Genomic DNA, 14,352 nt, shown 5'->3' on the forward strand with positions numbered 1-14,352 from the left:
GAAGCTTCTTTATTTCCTATATCTTTAGCTGAATACTTCCACTTTTATCTGAGTAACAGTTTAACACATTATCTGTACTTTTAACTTTTAGTATAATTTCTCTGTACTTTGCCCACCCCGACGACTACATACTGTAGATATGGGTGGACATCATAACAGGGTGGGAAAGTGAAGCCAAAATGTCACTGTCGCCCTCTAGTGGCTAGCTGTAGTAAAATTTATTTTAACCCCACGTATTCCCATGTAAATAAATGGAACAAGAGGCAAACATTTTAATTGCATTTTGGGAAGTGTTCTATTGTTTTTACAAGTTCAGTTGATCTCCCAGTATTTTTCTCCATGATAAATATTTTATAGGAGTTATTTGATGAGGGGGGGGAAAGGGGCATTGTTGATGTCCCTCCATCACGGACATTTATGGCCCTTTTCCACTACCCTTTTTCAGCTCACTTCAGCTCGCTTCAGCCCGACACGGCTCGCGTTTCGACTACCAAAAACCAGCACGACTCAGCTCGTTTCAGCCCTGCTTAGCCCCTAAAACTCGCACCGTTTTGGAGTGGGGCTGAAGCGAGCCAAACCGTGCTGACTGAGGTTGGGGGCGTGAGCAGACACTCCCCTGTGCACTGATTGGTGAGGAGGCGTGTCCTCACATGCCCACACACGCCCCGCGAGCGCGCTGGGATCTGTAAACACCATAAACCCGGAAGAAGAAGAATTACGAGAATTTCTGAAGCCTTATGCGCCTCGCCTCATCTATACGCTCTTGCCAGTATCTGTTGGCGTTGTCAAGCCACAGCACCAAGACCAGCAACACTAACGACTCCATGTCCTCCATGTTTATTGTTTACTATTCGGGTCGTGAGACTACTGCTTAAAAGCTCACTGAATCAGAGCATCGTGGACGAGTTCGCGGAGCGCAAGGCTCGTCGTATGTCCTTCAAATAATGCGCGCAGTAGGCTATTGATGTTTTATTATGACCCATGTACAGTATGTCGCCGAATGTTTTTTTGTTTCTGAGTTACATGTTCGTTTGAAGGACTTAATGTACAAAATAACATAGTTGCACCCCGTAGTGTTGAAATTGGTAAACACAGTGCATTCAGTGAGGTTTGCACCGCCCTCCTTTTATTTCTGACTCTTCCTGTCACTGCTGCAGCCTCTGAGCGCTCATTCGTATGCCCTTCAAATAATGTGCGCAGTATAGGCTATTGATGTTTTATTATGAGCCATGTACAGTATCCTAATGTTTTTTGTTTCTGAGTTACATGTTCGTTTGAAGGACTTGATGTACTAAATAACATAGTTGCACCCGGTAGTGTTGAAATTGGTAAACACCGCAGTTGCGGACATTTTGTAGCCTAAAATGATGTTATGATAAGCTTTAATAAAGGGCCCGGTCATTTGCCCCGCCCCCGGCTCTGACTTGTTCCGCCACTGTCACTGATGTCACTGTTTGCGCTGCTTAACGACATCACGTGACGTCCACCCACTTTCGCTAACTCCACCCAATGTGTCCACCCACTTCCAGCCAGCACGGTTCAGCGCGGTTGTAGTCGAAATGCAACTTCAACAGCCCCGCTCAGCCCGACTCAGCTCGACTCGGCACGGCACGGCTCAGCCGCGTTTGTAGTGGAAAAGCGGCATTACACCACACACTGCATCTGGAAAGCCACCAGCATTGTGGATGACCCCTCACACAATTTCTTCACCCTCCTGCCGTGTGGAAAAAGGTACCAAAGCATTCAGGCCTTCACAGCTAGACTCTAACAGTTTCTTCCCACATGTCATCAGACTCCTCAACTCTGAGGGACTGGACTGATACACATGGACTGTTGATCACACTGTTGATCGCACTTCCTGCTTCCTGAGTTGTTCGCGCCGAGTCCTTTTTCCCGCGAGTGCCGGCGTTAATTACTAATCCTTTTTTAACTTTTTTTTTCTAGAAATAAATTTCCAGTATCCTCTTCATTTTTATTGTACTGTCGCTTTCATTTTTGTACTTTTCACTTTCGCTTTCCTTTTTCCGGTTTTTTTCCCGGTTTTTAATCTTTCTTTTTTCGGAAGAACGCCGAGACCGGAAGCTTTCTTTTTCTCTCCTCCTGTGTAAAGTCCACAAGCGGAGGCCATCCACATCTGATCTGCTTTAATATCAGCAGATCTTCATTTAAGGTACGTGAATCTTTTCATCATGGCACACCTTCAGCCTGTTCAGTGTGCTGAGTGCAGGATGTTTAGTCATTCTTCCTCCGTCACTAGCGATAGCTCTATTAGCTTTACTTGTGATAAGTGCAGATTAGTTAGCTCTCTGACGGAGAAGATTACAGTGCTAGAAGCGCGTGTCCAGGCTTTAGAGCAGGTTAGTGAGCGTGAGAACAGTGTAGTTTCTGTTAGGGAAAGTCTGGATGCCCTAGGTGGAGTTAGTAATCCCCCAACTCCGGCATTAGAGCCCTTACAGCGGGGCGAATGGGTGACGGCTCGGCGGCATAAGCGTAGAGCCAAAGCTACCGCTGAGGCTCACCCACGGGAGCACCACTCCTCTCCGCGTCACGTGTCTAACAGGTTTGCTCTCCTAAGTGATGCACCCACTGAGAAACCTGAAAGAGCTCTGGTTATAGGGGACTCTATCATACGGCACGTGAAATTAGCTCAGCCTTTAGGGGCACCAGCAGCTTTAGTCAGGTGTATACCGGGAGCCAGGGCGCCGGACATAGCAGGTAATCTTAGGGTCCTAGGCAAGCACAGGTTCTCAAAGATAGTTATCCATGCAGGAGCTAATGATATACGCCTTCGTCAGTCTGAGGTTACTAAGCGTAACTTTGTAGAGGTGTTTAAATTAGCGAAGGCGATGTCCGATGCTGTAGTATGCTCTGGCCCCATCCCAATGCGGCGTGGCGATGTAGCTTACAGCAGGTTATGGTCGCTGAACTGCTGGCTGTCCAGGTGGTGCTCTGAAAACAGTGTGGGCTTTATAGATAATTGGGCTAATTTTGAGGGCACTGCTGCGGTATCCATCCCACTCGGGAAGGTGCTGCTCTCATTTCCTGCAGCATAGGTCATAGTCTCAGAACAGGCCTAGTTAATTCCTGACAATCCAGAGCCAAGGCCAGGGAGCAGACGAACAGGCTAAACCGACTGTCTGCTAGCTGCACAGAGTCGTCACTCAGGGCCCACTACATCGAGACTGTGTCTGTTCCCCGAGCTCAACAAAAAGGTAGAAATTTTCAGAGAGTTTGTTCCAGTAACCTAATCAATATAAAATTAGATCATACTGACTGTACAGCTGCTGCCAGCACCTTTGATCTAAAGGTGGGGCTATTAAATATTAGATCTCTTACATCTAAAGCGCTAATGGTTAATGAACTCATTACTGATCAGGAGTTTAATGTACTGTGTTTAACAGAAACATGGATTAAGCCAAATGAATATATAGCATTAAATGAAGCGAGTCCTCCTGGATACAGTTATACACACCAGCCTCGTCTAACTGGCAGAGGAGGAGGCGTCGCGGTTATTTATAACGATTATCTAGGTGTAACACACAAACCTGGTTATAAATTTAATACATTTGAAGTTCTTCATACTCATATAATGTATGTAGCCTCGAAAAATAAGTCTACCCAGTTAATTCCATTGCTTATTATTTACAGGCCCCCAGGGCCATATTCTGAGTTTCTTTCTGAATTTGCAGATTTTATCTCAGATCTGGTTATTTCCTTAGACAAAGCTTTAGTTGTCGGAGATTTTAATATTCACTTTGATAACCCAGAAGACCCTTTAAAAACAGCGTTTGTGTCCATCTTAGATTCAGTCGGGATTAAGCAGAATGTCATAGGACCGACCCATAATGGTGGTCACACCCTCGATCTAATATTAACATTCAGATTAAACATAGACAATATAGTCATACTTCCACAGTCTGAAGTTATCTCAGATCATTGTCTCATCTCATTCAAAATATGTCTGAGTAATAATATATGCACCTCACCACGCTACTGTATTAAACGTACTTTCACGTCAACTACTGCACAGAGCTTTATAAATGATCTCCCAGAGCTGTCAACTTTGATTGGGTCACTGTCAGCCCCTGCAGAACTTGATCAGGCAACTGAATGCTTAGAGTCAACATTCCGCCATACTTTAGATAATGTAGCACCTCTAAAAAGGAAAATGGTCAGAGACAAAAAATTAGCACCCTGGTATAATGATGACACTCGCACATTAAAACAGACCACTCGAAAATTGGAACGTAAATGGCGTCAAACAAAATTGGTAGTGTTCAAATTAGCTTGGAAGGAGAGCTTCCTGAAGTATAGAAAAGCTCTTAGTGCTGCGAGATCAACATATTTCTCCTCCCTAATAGAAGATAACAAAAATAATCCTAGATTCCTATTTAATACTGTAGCAAAATTAACCAGGAGTAAGTCCACTATCAACACATGCACACCTGCAGTATGTAGTAGCAACGACTTCATGAATTTTTTTAATGACAAAATTGAGAATATCCGACAAAAAATTCAAACTACTAATTTGAGGTTAGACAATGAAAGTGACCTTGTAGTTAACGATATAACTGTATCAGATCATCAGTTAGAATGTTTTACTCCCCTAAAAGAAACTGAATTACTTTCATTAATCTCTACATCAAAAGCCTCAACTTGCGTACTAGATCCCTTACCGACACATCTATTCAAACAGATAATGCCTGGAGTAATTGAACCGCTTCTAAAAATAATAAATTCTTCTCTTATGATTGGCTATGTACCCAAATCCTTTAAACTAGCAGTTATCAAACCCCTGATTAAAAAACCTGACCTTGATCCCTGTCAGCTGTCCAATTATCGGCCAATATCAAACCTCCCCTTTATCTCCAAGATCCTTGAAAAAGTTGTGGCACAGCAGTTATGCTCATATTTACATAGGAATAACATCCATGAAATGTATCAGTCAGGATTTAGACCTCATCATAGCACAGAGACAGCACTGGTTAAAGTAGTAAACGACCTACTGTTGGCGTCTGATCAGGGCTGTGTCTCGCTACTTGTGTTGCTTGACCTTAATGCAGCATTTGATACCATTGATCATTCCATTCTTCTGGATAGACTAGAAAATGTTGTGGGAGTTAAGGGAATGGCCCTCTCCTGGCTCAGGTCTTATCTAACTGATCGTTATCAGTATGTTGATATAAATGGTGATATTTCTAGACGTACCGAGGTAAAGTTTGGTGTTCCACAAGGTTCTGTCTTGGGTCCACTGCTTTTTTCTCTATACATGTTACCTCTGGGCGATATTATTCGTAAACATTGTATTAGTTTCCACTGTTATGCTGATGACACACAGTTGTATGTCTCTGCAAAACCTGATGAGAGACACCAGCTTAATAGAATTGAGGAATGTGTTAAGGACATTAGACACTGGATGCTTATAAATTTCCTTCTGCTTAACTCTGACAAGACTGAAGTACTTGTGCTAGGACCACATACAGCTAGAAGTAAGTTTTCTGATTACACAGTGACTCTGGATGGCCTTTCTGTTTCTTCACGTGCAGCAGTAAAAGACCTCGGAGTGATTATTGACCCCAGTCTTTCATTCGAAACTCACATTGATGATATCACCCGGATAGCTTTCTTTCATCTCAGAAATATTGCAAAGATAAGAAATTTAATGTCATTGCATGATGCAGAAAAACTAGTCCATGCTTTCGTTACCTCCAGGTTGGATTATTGTAATGCCTTACTGTATGGATGTTCCAATAAGTGCATAAACAAGCTCCAGTTAGTTCAAAATGCAGCAGCAAGAGTCCTTACTAGAACTAGAAAATATGACCACATCACGCCTGTCTTATCCACACTGCATTGGCTCCCAATCAAATTACGTATTGATTATAAAATACTACTATTGACCTTTAAAGCACTAAATGGTCTCGCACCACAGTACCTGAGTGAACTTCTGCTCCTCTATGACCCGCCACGCCTACTTAGATCAAAAGGTGCAGGCTATCTGCTGGTACCTCGTATAGTGAAGGCTACATCAGGGGGCAGAGCCTTTTCTTACAAAGCCCCACTGTTATGGAACAGCCTTCCAAGTAATGTTCGGGAATCAGACACAGTCTCAGCATTTAAGTCTAGGCTGAAAACATATCTGTTTAGTCAAGCCTTTTGTTAATGGTGTTTATGAGGTAAAGGAGTAGATCTGGAGGGTCCTCAGACATAGAGTGTTTTGGTAAACTGGGATGTATGGATGTTGTCAGTCCCCACTCACTTGCTCACTCGAGTTTGTTGACGGTGTAGTGGCTGGCTGCTTTATGTCCCGGGGCTCCCTCATGCCTGTGTTACCTTCTGGCTCTCTCCTTTTAGTTATGCTGTCATAGTTAGTTGCCGGAGTCCCTGCTTTTACTCGGTGCAATATGTATACTGTTCCTACTTATTCAGGTGACATTGGGCATACCTAACCACCTGTGTTTTCTTTCCCTCCCCCCCACCCCAAATCTGTCCCTCTGAGTTACATGGAGTCAACAGGAAATCTTTTGGTGGAGACGGTGGAGACCTCGACTGGCTATCATAGCCTGCAGGGAATCGGCCGTCAGACTTTCTGTCGCATGTCCCAGACCCGGTGAAATGTAACTGAATTGTCTTGGCCAGCCCTAAGGGTCCCATCTGCATCTCATCATTGCTGAGGAGTGTGCTCCCATCACCCAATCAAGCATCCAGCCAGAGCAGGTCATGATATATTTTACCATATTAACATGCCATTGTGTGTTATGCCTGATGTAAAGACTCTCGTCTCTGCGAGCCTACCACACAGATTTAATACTTGTCATTTTTAGGGCATACCTAACAACGTGTTTTCTTTCTCTCTCTCTTCCGCCCCCCCCCATCTGTCCCTCTGAGTTACATGTTGATCCTGGGATTGAGATGCTGGCCTCTTCTGCCCCTCGGACCTGCTTGATCCATCCTGGTGCCCTGTGTCTGGTCGGAGTTTTATCGCCCCACTCCTGTGAAGGACGGCCCCATGAGGACAGTTGAGGGTTATACCTGTTAAAACTGTTAATATTATAGTCAGGCTGTCTGTTGTTGCCCAAATGAGGATGGGTTCCCTTTTGAGTCTGGTTCCTCTCGAGGTTTCTTCCTCATGTCGTCTGAGGGAGTTTTTCCTTGCCACCATCGCCACAGGCTTGCTCATTGGGGATAGATTAGGGATAAAATTAGCTCATGTTTTAAGTCGTTCAAATTCTCTAAAGCTGCTTTGCGACAATGTTTATTGTTAAAAGCGCTGTACAAATAAACTTGATTTGATTTGATCACACCACTCCCACTGCAATCTTTGCACAGTGAAGAACAATACACTTGTGATTTTTACAGTGATTATCACTTGCACAATATTTACAATGTTTAATTTTAACTGTGTACTGTACCAACTGTATATGGTTGAAATGACAATTTAAAAAAAAAAAGCATTGACCTTAAGGTGATTGGAAGTTTTGGACAACGGCTTCAGAAGATGATTTATTTTGGAATGGCCCAGATCTAAATCCCATTGAAAACCAATGACTTGTAGAGGGCTGTGTACAGGAGATCCCCTCACAATTTGATAGATGTCGAGCATTTTTACAAAGAAGAGTGGAAATAAACTACCAAATCAAGATGTACTAAGCTGGTTTACACTTACCCAAAAAAGACTGAGTGCTGTATGACAAGTGTTTTTTAAAGTATTATTTAAGCTTGCACACACTTTTGCAACCAGTTTATTGTAAGTTCTTTTCTTTTCCCCCCCTAAAATATTTCTATTTGTTTTTCACTTGAATTTTGTTGGTTGCTATATCACATTAAAGGTGGGGGAAAAAGAGCTGATATGATTTATTTTGGTTTCATCACAAAATCCTGAAGGTTCAACAGAAATAAATCATATGAAGTTACTCACTATTTGAGTAATCATTTTATGAGATTCTTTTCTTTTTTCTACCTCATATTCAAGTTATTTTGATGAGTATTTTTACTTAAGTCATTATTGTTATAAAGTAATGATACTTTACTTGAGTACAGTTTTGGCTTATTTTACCCACCTCTGTAGCCAGCTAGCAAATAGTAGCTCAATCAATCATGGCTAAACACTCTAATATTGTTTCCTGACAATGGTAAAATTAATAAGTTGTGCAAATTATACCACAACTTAGCATGTACATATTAATCAATTAATTGATAAGGCTGTACTTACCTCAAGGCCATAGCCCTACAGTCAACATTGGGGGACCAAATTTGCATCCATGGACCCAGTCTGCATTGTATTAACCAGTCCAGGCTGGTAAAGGTGGTGTAATAGAGTAGGGAAGGTTTTCGTGGCCTACTTTGGGCCTGCTAACACCAATCAATCGTTGCTTGAATGTCACAGTCTATTTGACTATTGTTGCTGACCTTGTGCATGCCTTGATGGCCACAATGTACCAATTTTCTCATGGCTACCTCCAGAATTATAATAGACCATATCAAAAAGCAAATGTCATCACAAAGTGACAAAAACAAAGTCATTTCATGAACATGACAATAAGTTCAGTGGTCTTCCCAGTCACTACATCTAAATCCAATATAAAACCTTTGGGATATGGGAGATTTGCAGCATGAAAGTGCACCTGAAAAATCTGGAGAAACTGCATGATGCAATCATGTCAACATGGACCAGAATCTCAAAAGAATGTTTCCAACTGTTTCCAACATCTTGTGGAATCCATGCCATGAAGTATTGAGGCTGTTCTGAGAGCAAAAAGAGGCCCTACCCAATATTAGTATAATGTTATTAATAAAGTACTCAGTGTACACTCACCAGCCACTTTAATATGAACATGTTCTTGATTCTGAGATTTCTGTTCTTGGCCGGCAGGAGTGGAACCCAATGTGGTCTTGATTTGTATCTGCATGATTTTATGCATTGCGCTACTGTCAAGGGATTAGTTGATTAGATAACTGCATAAAACAGCAGGTGTATGGGTGTACTTAATAAAGTTGCCAGTGAGTGTATGTACAGTGGTGCTTGAAAGTTTGTAAGCCTTTTAGAATTTTCTATATTTCTGCATAAATATGGCCTAAAACATCATCAGATTTTCACACAAGTCCTAAAAGTAGATAAAGAGAACCCAGTTAAACAAATGAGACAAAAATATCATACTTGGTCATTTATTTATTGAGGAAAATGATCCAATATTATATATATATATGTGAGTGGCAAACGTATGTGAACCTTTGCTTTCAGTATCTGGTGTGACCCCCTTGTGCAGCAATAACTGCAACTAAACGTTTCTGGTAACTGTTGATCAGTCCTGCACACTGGCTTGGAGGAATTTTAGCCCATTCCTCTGTACACAACAGCTTCAACTCTGGGATGTTGGTGGGTTTCCTCACATGAACTGCCTACTTCAGGTCCTTCCACATCATTTCGAGTGGATTAAGGTCAGGACTTTGACTTGGCCATTCCAAAATATTAATTTTATTCTTCTTTACCCTTAGCAAAAAGTAGTATACTTAAAGTTCATTTTATTAAGTATGCTTCAGTGCAAGTATAGCAAGTATACTACAAAACATGTACTTTTAGTGTACTAGAAAGTATACAAATTTAATACTTTTTTGGACAAAATTGGAACATTTCAAGTTTATAAACGTATACTTTAAAGTTCATTTTACAACCCCAATTCCAAAAAAGTTAGGACAAAGTACAAATTGTAAATAAAAACGGAATGCAATAATTTACAAATCTCAAAAACTGATATTGTACTCACAATAGAATATAGACAACATATCAAATGTAGAAAGTGAGACATTTTGAAATTTCATGCCAAATATTGGCTCATTTGAAATTTCATGACAGCAACACATCTCAAAAAAGTTGGGACAGGGGCAATAAGAGGCTGGAAAAGTTAAAGGTACAAAAAAGGAACAGCTGGAGGACCAAATTGCAACTCATTAGGTCAATTGGCAATAGGTCATTAACATGACTGGGTATAAAAAGAGCATCTTGGAGTGGCAGCGGCTCTCAGAAGTAAAGATGGGAAGAGGATCACCAATCCCCCTAATTCTGCACTGACAAATAGTGGAGCAATATCAGAAAGGAGTTTGACAGTGTAAAATTGCAAAGAGTTTGAACATATCATCTACAGTGCATAATATCATCAAAAGATTCAGAGAATCTGGAAGAATCTCTGTGCGTAAGGGTCAAGGCCAGAAAACCATACTGGGTGCCCGTGATCTTCGGGCCCTTAGATGGCACTGCATCACATACAGGCATGCTTCTGTATTGGAAATCACAAAATGGGCTCAGGAATATTTCCAGAGAACATTATCTGTGAACACAATTCACCGTGCCATCCGCCGTTGCCAGCTAAAACTCTATAGTTCAAAGAAGAAGCCATATCTAAACGTGATCCAGAAGCGCAGACATCATCTCTGGGCCAGGACTCATTTAAAATGGACTGTGGCAAAGTGGAAAACTGTTCTGTGATCAGACAAAACAAAATTTGAAGTTCTTTACGGAAATCAGGGACGTCGTGTCATTCGGACTAAAGAGGAGAAGGATGACCCAAGTTGTTATCAGCGCTCAGTTCAGAAGCCTGCATCTCTGATGGTGTGGGGTTGCATTAGTGCGTGTGGCATGGGCAGCTTACACATCTGGAAAGACACCATCAATGCTGAAAGATATATCCAGGTTCTCGAGCAACATATGCTCCCATCCAGACGATGTCTCTTTCAGGGAAGACCTTGCATTTTCCAACATGACACTGCCAAACCACATACTACATCAATTACAGCATCATGGCTGCATAGAAGAAGGGTCCGGGTACTGAACTGGCCAGCCTGCAGTCCAGATCTTTCACCCATAGAAAACATTTGGCGCATCATAAAACGGAAGATACGACAAAAAAGACCTAAGACAGTTGAGCAACTAGAATCCTACATTAGACAAGAATGGGTTAACATTCCTATCCCTAAACTTGAGCAACTTGTCTCCTCAGTCCCCAGACGTTTACAGACTGTTGTAAAGAGAAAAGGGGATGTCTCACAGTGGTAAACATAGCCTTGTCCCAACTTTTTTGAGATGTGTTGTTGTCATGAAATTTAAAATCACCTAATTTTTCTCTTTAAATGATACATTTTCTCAGTTTAAACATTTGATATGTCATCTATGTTCTATTCTGAATAAAATATGGAATTTTGAAACTTCCACATCATTGCATTCCGTTTTTATTTACAATTTGTACTTTGTCCCAACTTTTTTGGAATCGGGGTTGTAAGTTTGCAAAAGTACACTTTAAAGTATACAACAAGTACACTCCTCTATATACTATCAATGTACTTGGTATATCCCTCTCGTATGCTTAAAGTATACCACAAGTACACATCGATATACTGCCATTGTACTAGTTATATACTTTGAGTCCCTATTTTTAGTTTATTATTGTATACTTTAAGTATACTGTTATAAACGTTGATTATTTCACTAGTTTACTTGTTATACTTTAAGTTTGCTTGGCATATTACTTGTAGCTTACTATTTATATACTGGAAATATACTCCTTAAAGTATTCTTAAAGTTTACTCATACTGTATGTACACAAGAGTGTGATGCATTTACAAAATCACAAGACAATGATGAAAACAAGTTTGATATATTTTCAAATATTTCAAAAACAAAGACCTATGAAATCAAGTCCTTCCTTACTGCAGAAAATGAAAGGAAAAAGTGTACATTTGCATGTAAAAATGTAAACATATTGGTCTCTTGATCAATAAAGTCAAGTCAAAAGTTTTTCTGTTTTTGTGTATGATTTTAAGGTACATAAAGATAATGCATTTGAGCACACATACTATATACTGTAAAGTTTTAAACTCCAGAATTATATTATATTAATATATAAATTAAATGTTAAGCATGAGTCAGTGACTTGACCTTATTATACACTTGGAGCAAGATATACTAAGTATTAGTACTTTGTGGCAGAAAAACGTAAAAAGTATACTAAAGTAAAAGTTTTAGTATTAAAGTATAAGTGTAAGTCTTAGTATTAACGTACTTAGTCTTAGACTTTTGTTTATACTTTTCAGTATAAGCCAAGTATGCTTCACTATACTATTCTTAAGTATATAAACTATAGTTTATAAAAAGTCAACTTCAAGTATACTTCCTCAGTTTTAGTAAAAAATAAAAGTGTACTCATAGTACACTTGAATAAACTTCTTTTTGCTAAGGGTAACCATTCTTTGGTAGAACGACTTGTGTGCTTAGGGTCGTTGTCTTGCTACATGACCCACCTTCTCTTGAGATTCAGTTCATGGACAGATGTCCTGACATGTTCCTTTAGAATTTGCTGGTATAATTCAGAATTCATTGTTCCATCAATGATGGCAAGCCATCCTGGCCCAGATACAGCAAAACAGGCCCAAACCATGATACTACCACCACCATGTTTCACAGATGGGATAAGGTTCTTATGCTGGAATGCAGTGTTTTACTTTCTCCAAACATAATGCTTCTCATTTAAACCAAAAAGTTCTATTTTGGTCTCATCCATGCACAAAACATTTTTCCAATAGCCTTCTGGCTTGTCCACGTGATCTTTAGCAAACTGCAGATGAGCAGCAATGTTCTTTTTGGAGAGCAGCGGCTTTCTCCTTGCAACCTTGCCATGCACACCATTGTTGTTCAGTGTTCTCCTGATGGTGGACTCATGAACATTAATATTAGCCAATGTGAGAGAGGCCTTCAGTTGCTTAGAAGTTACCCTGGGGTCCTTTGTGACCTCGCCGACTATTACATGCCTTGCTCTTGGAGTGATATTTGTTGGTCAACCACTCCTGGGGAAGCTAACAATGGTCCTGAATTTCCTCCATTTGTACACAATCTGCCTGACTGTGGATTGGTGGAGGCCAAACTTTTTAGAGATGGTTTTGTAACCTTTTCCAGCCTGATGAGCATCAACAACGCTTTTTCTGAGGTTCTCAGAAATCTCCTTTGTTCGTGCCATGATACACTTCCACAAACATGTGTTGTGAAGATCAGACTTTGATAGATCCCTGTTCTTTCAATAAAACAGGGTGCCCATTCACACTTGATTGTCATCCCATTGATTGAAAACACCTGACTCTAATTTCACCTTCAAATTAACTGCTAATCCTAGAGGTTCACATACTTTTGCCACTCACAGATATGTAATATTGGATCATTTTCCTCAATAAATAAATGACCAAGTATAATATTTTTGTCTCATTTGTTTAACTGGGTTCTCTTTATCTACTTTTAGGATTTGAGTGAAAATCTGATGATGTTTTAGGTCATATTTATGCAGAAATATAGAAAATTCTAAAGGGTTCACAAACTTTCAAGTATCACTGTATAGACATTAAAGTGTCCTGTGTATGTGCAAATATCCCAGGTGTGCCATATGTGACGTGTATGATCAGGTGCTATTTGTGTGCATGTTAATGTCATGTGCAGAGGGGCTGGAGGGTGTTGTGAGGGACGGGAGGGTATTGGTTGGTTCAGGACTCTTGGGTAACAAAGATCCTCTTTCCTCTCAGTCCTGGCCATGTGGTTGGAGAGGTGCTTTTCAGACCATCAAACAATTCATTGTTGGGGTGTGTGGAATCCTTTAAAACCTTTCCTGATCTTGTCCTGCACTGCCTAGTGTATATGACCTACAGGCTGGGTAGTGTTGGCCTGTCTCTTCAGCAAATCTCACTGACCTCTGCAGGGATTTGCAGTAAAAAGCACCGCAGTTCCCATACGAGGCAGTGATTTTCCCAGTGAGGATGCTTTCTGTCGTGGTGGTATAGAAGGACTTCTGGATAGCTGAGGAGATTTTGAACTTCTTCAGCTCATGTAGATGGTAAAGATGCTGTCTTGCCTTTCATATTATGGTCAAAGTATGCAGAGTCCTTCACAGGTCCTCACTGATGTGTATGTTGAGGCACCTGAAGCTGTTCACTCTCTCTACCAGTATCCCTTTTGATTGTGAAAGCTATGTACGTCCTCTGTTGCTCCCACAACTAGTCCACAACCAGATCCTTAGCCTTGTTGTTCATTTAGGAACAGGTTTATTGGCTGACACCACTGGGACAGCCTATGTCACCCATATAGGCCTTCTCATCATTCTTGATGACCAGATCTACCACAGCGGTGTTGTCACGATGGTGTTTGTTTTGTATTTCTACATAGTTGTGTGTGTACAGACAGTCCAGCACAGGACTTATGGCTCATCCTCGTGGAACTCCATTGTTGAGAATGAAGGTGTTGGCAGTGAAGCCTCCTAATTTCAACACCTGTGGCCAGACCAATTAAAAAGTTCAGAACCCAACTGCAGAGTGAGGATTACA

The 14,352-nt window shown here is 40.8% G+C and overlaps 1 protein-coding gene across 1 annotated transcript in view; it reads left to right on the plus strand.

Annotated features, from left to right (window-relative positions):
* The first annotated feature begins 705 nt into the window (after positions 1 to 705).
* Positions 706 to 14,352, plus strand: part of lrrc2 (leucine rich repeat containing 2) — a 47,138-nt gene continuing 33,491 nt past the window's right edge. Inside the window, exon 1 of the mRNA XM_060931870.1 lies at positions 706 to 1,731. Within this exon, the coding sequence (XP_060787853.1) occupies positions 1,686 to 1,731 (46 nt within the window). The 5' untranslated portion in view covers positions 706 to 1,685. The remainder of the gene's footprint in view (positions 1,732 to 14,352) is intronic.

This window comes from Neoarius graeffei, chromosome 10 (genome assembly GCF_027579695.1).
Source record: "Neoarius graeffei isolate fNeoGra1 chromosome 10, fNeoGra1.pri, whole genome shotgun sequence".
Classification (NCBI taxonomy): domain Eukaryota; kingdom Metazoa; phylum Chordata; class Actinopteri; order Siluriformes; family Ariidae; genus Neoarius; species Neoarius graeffei.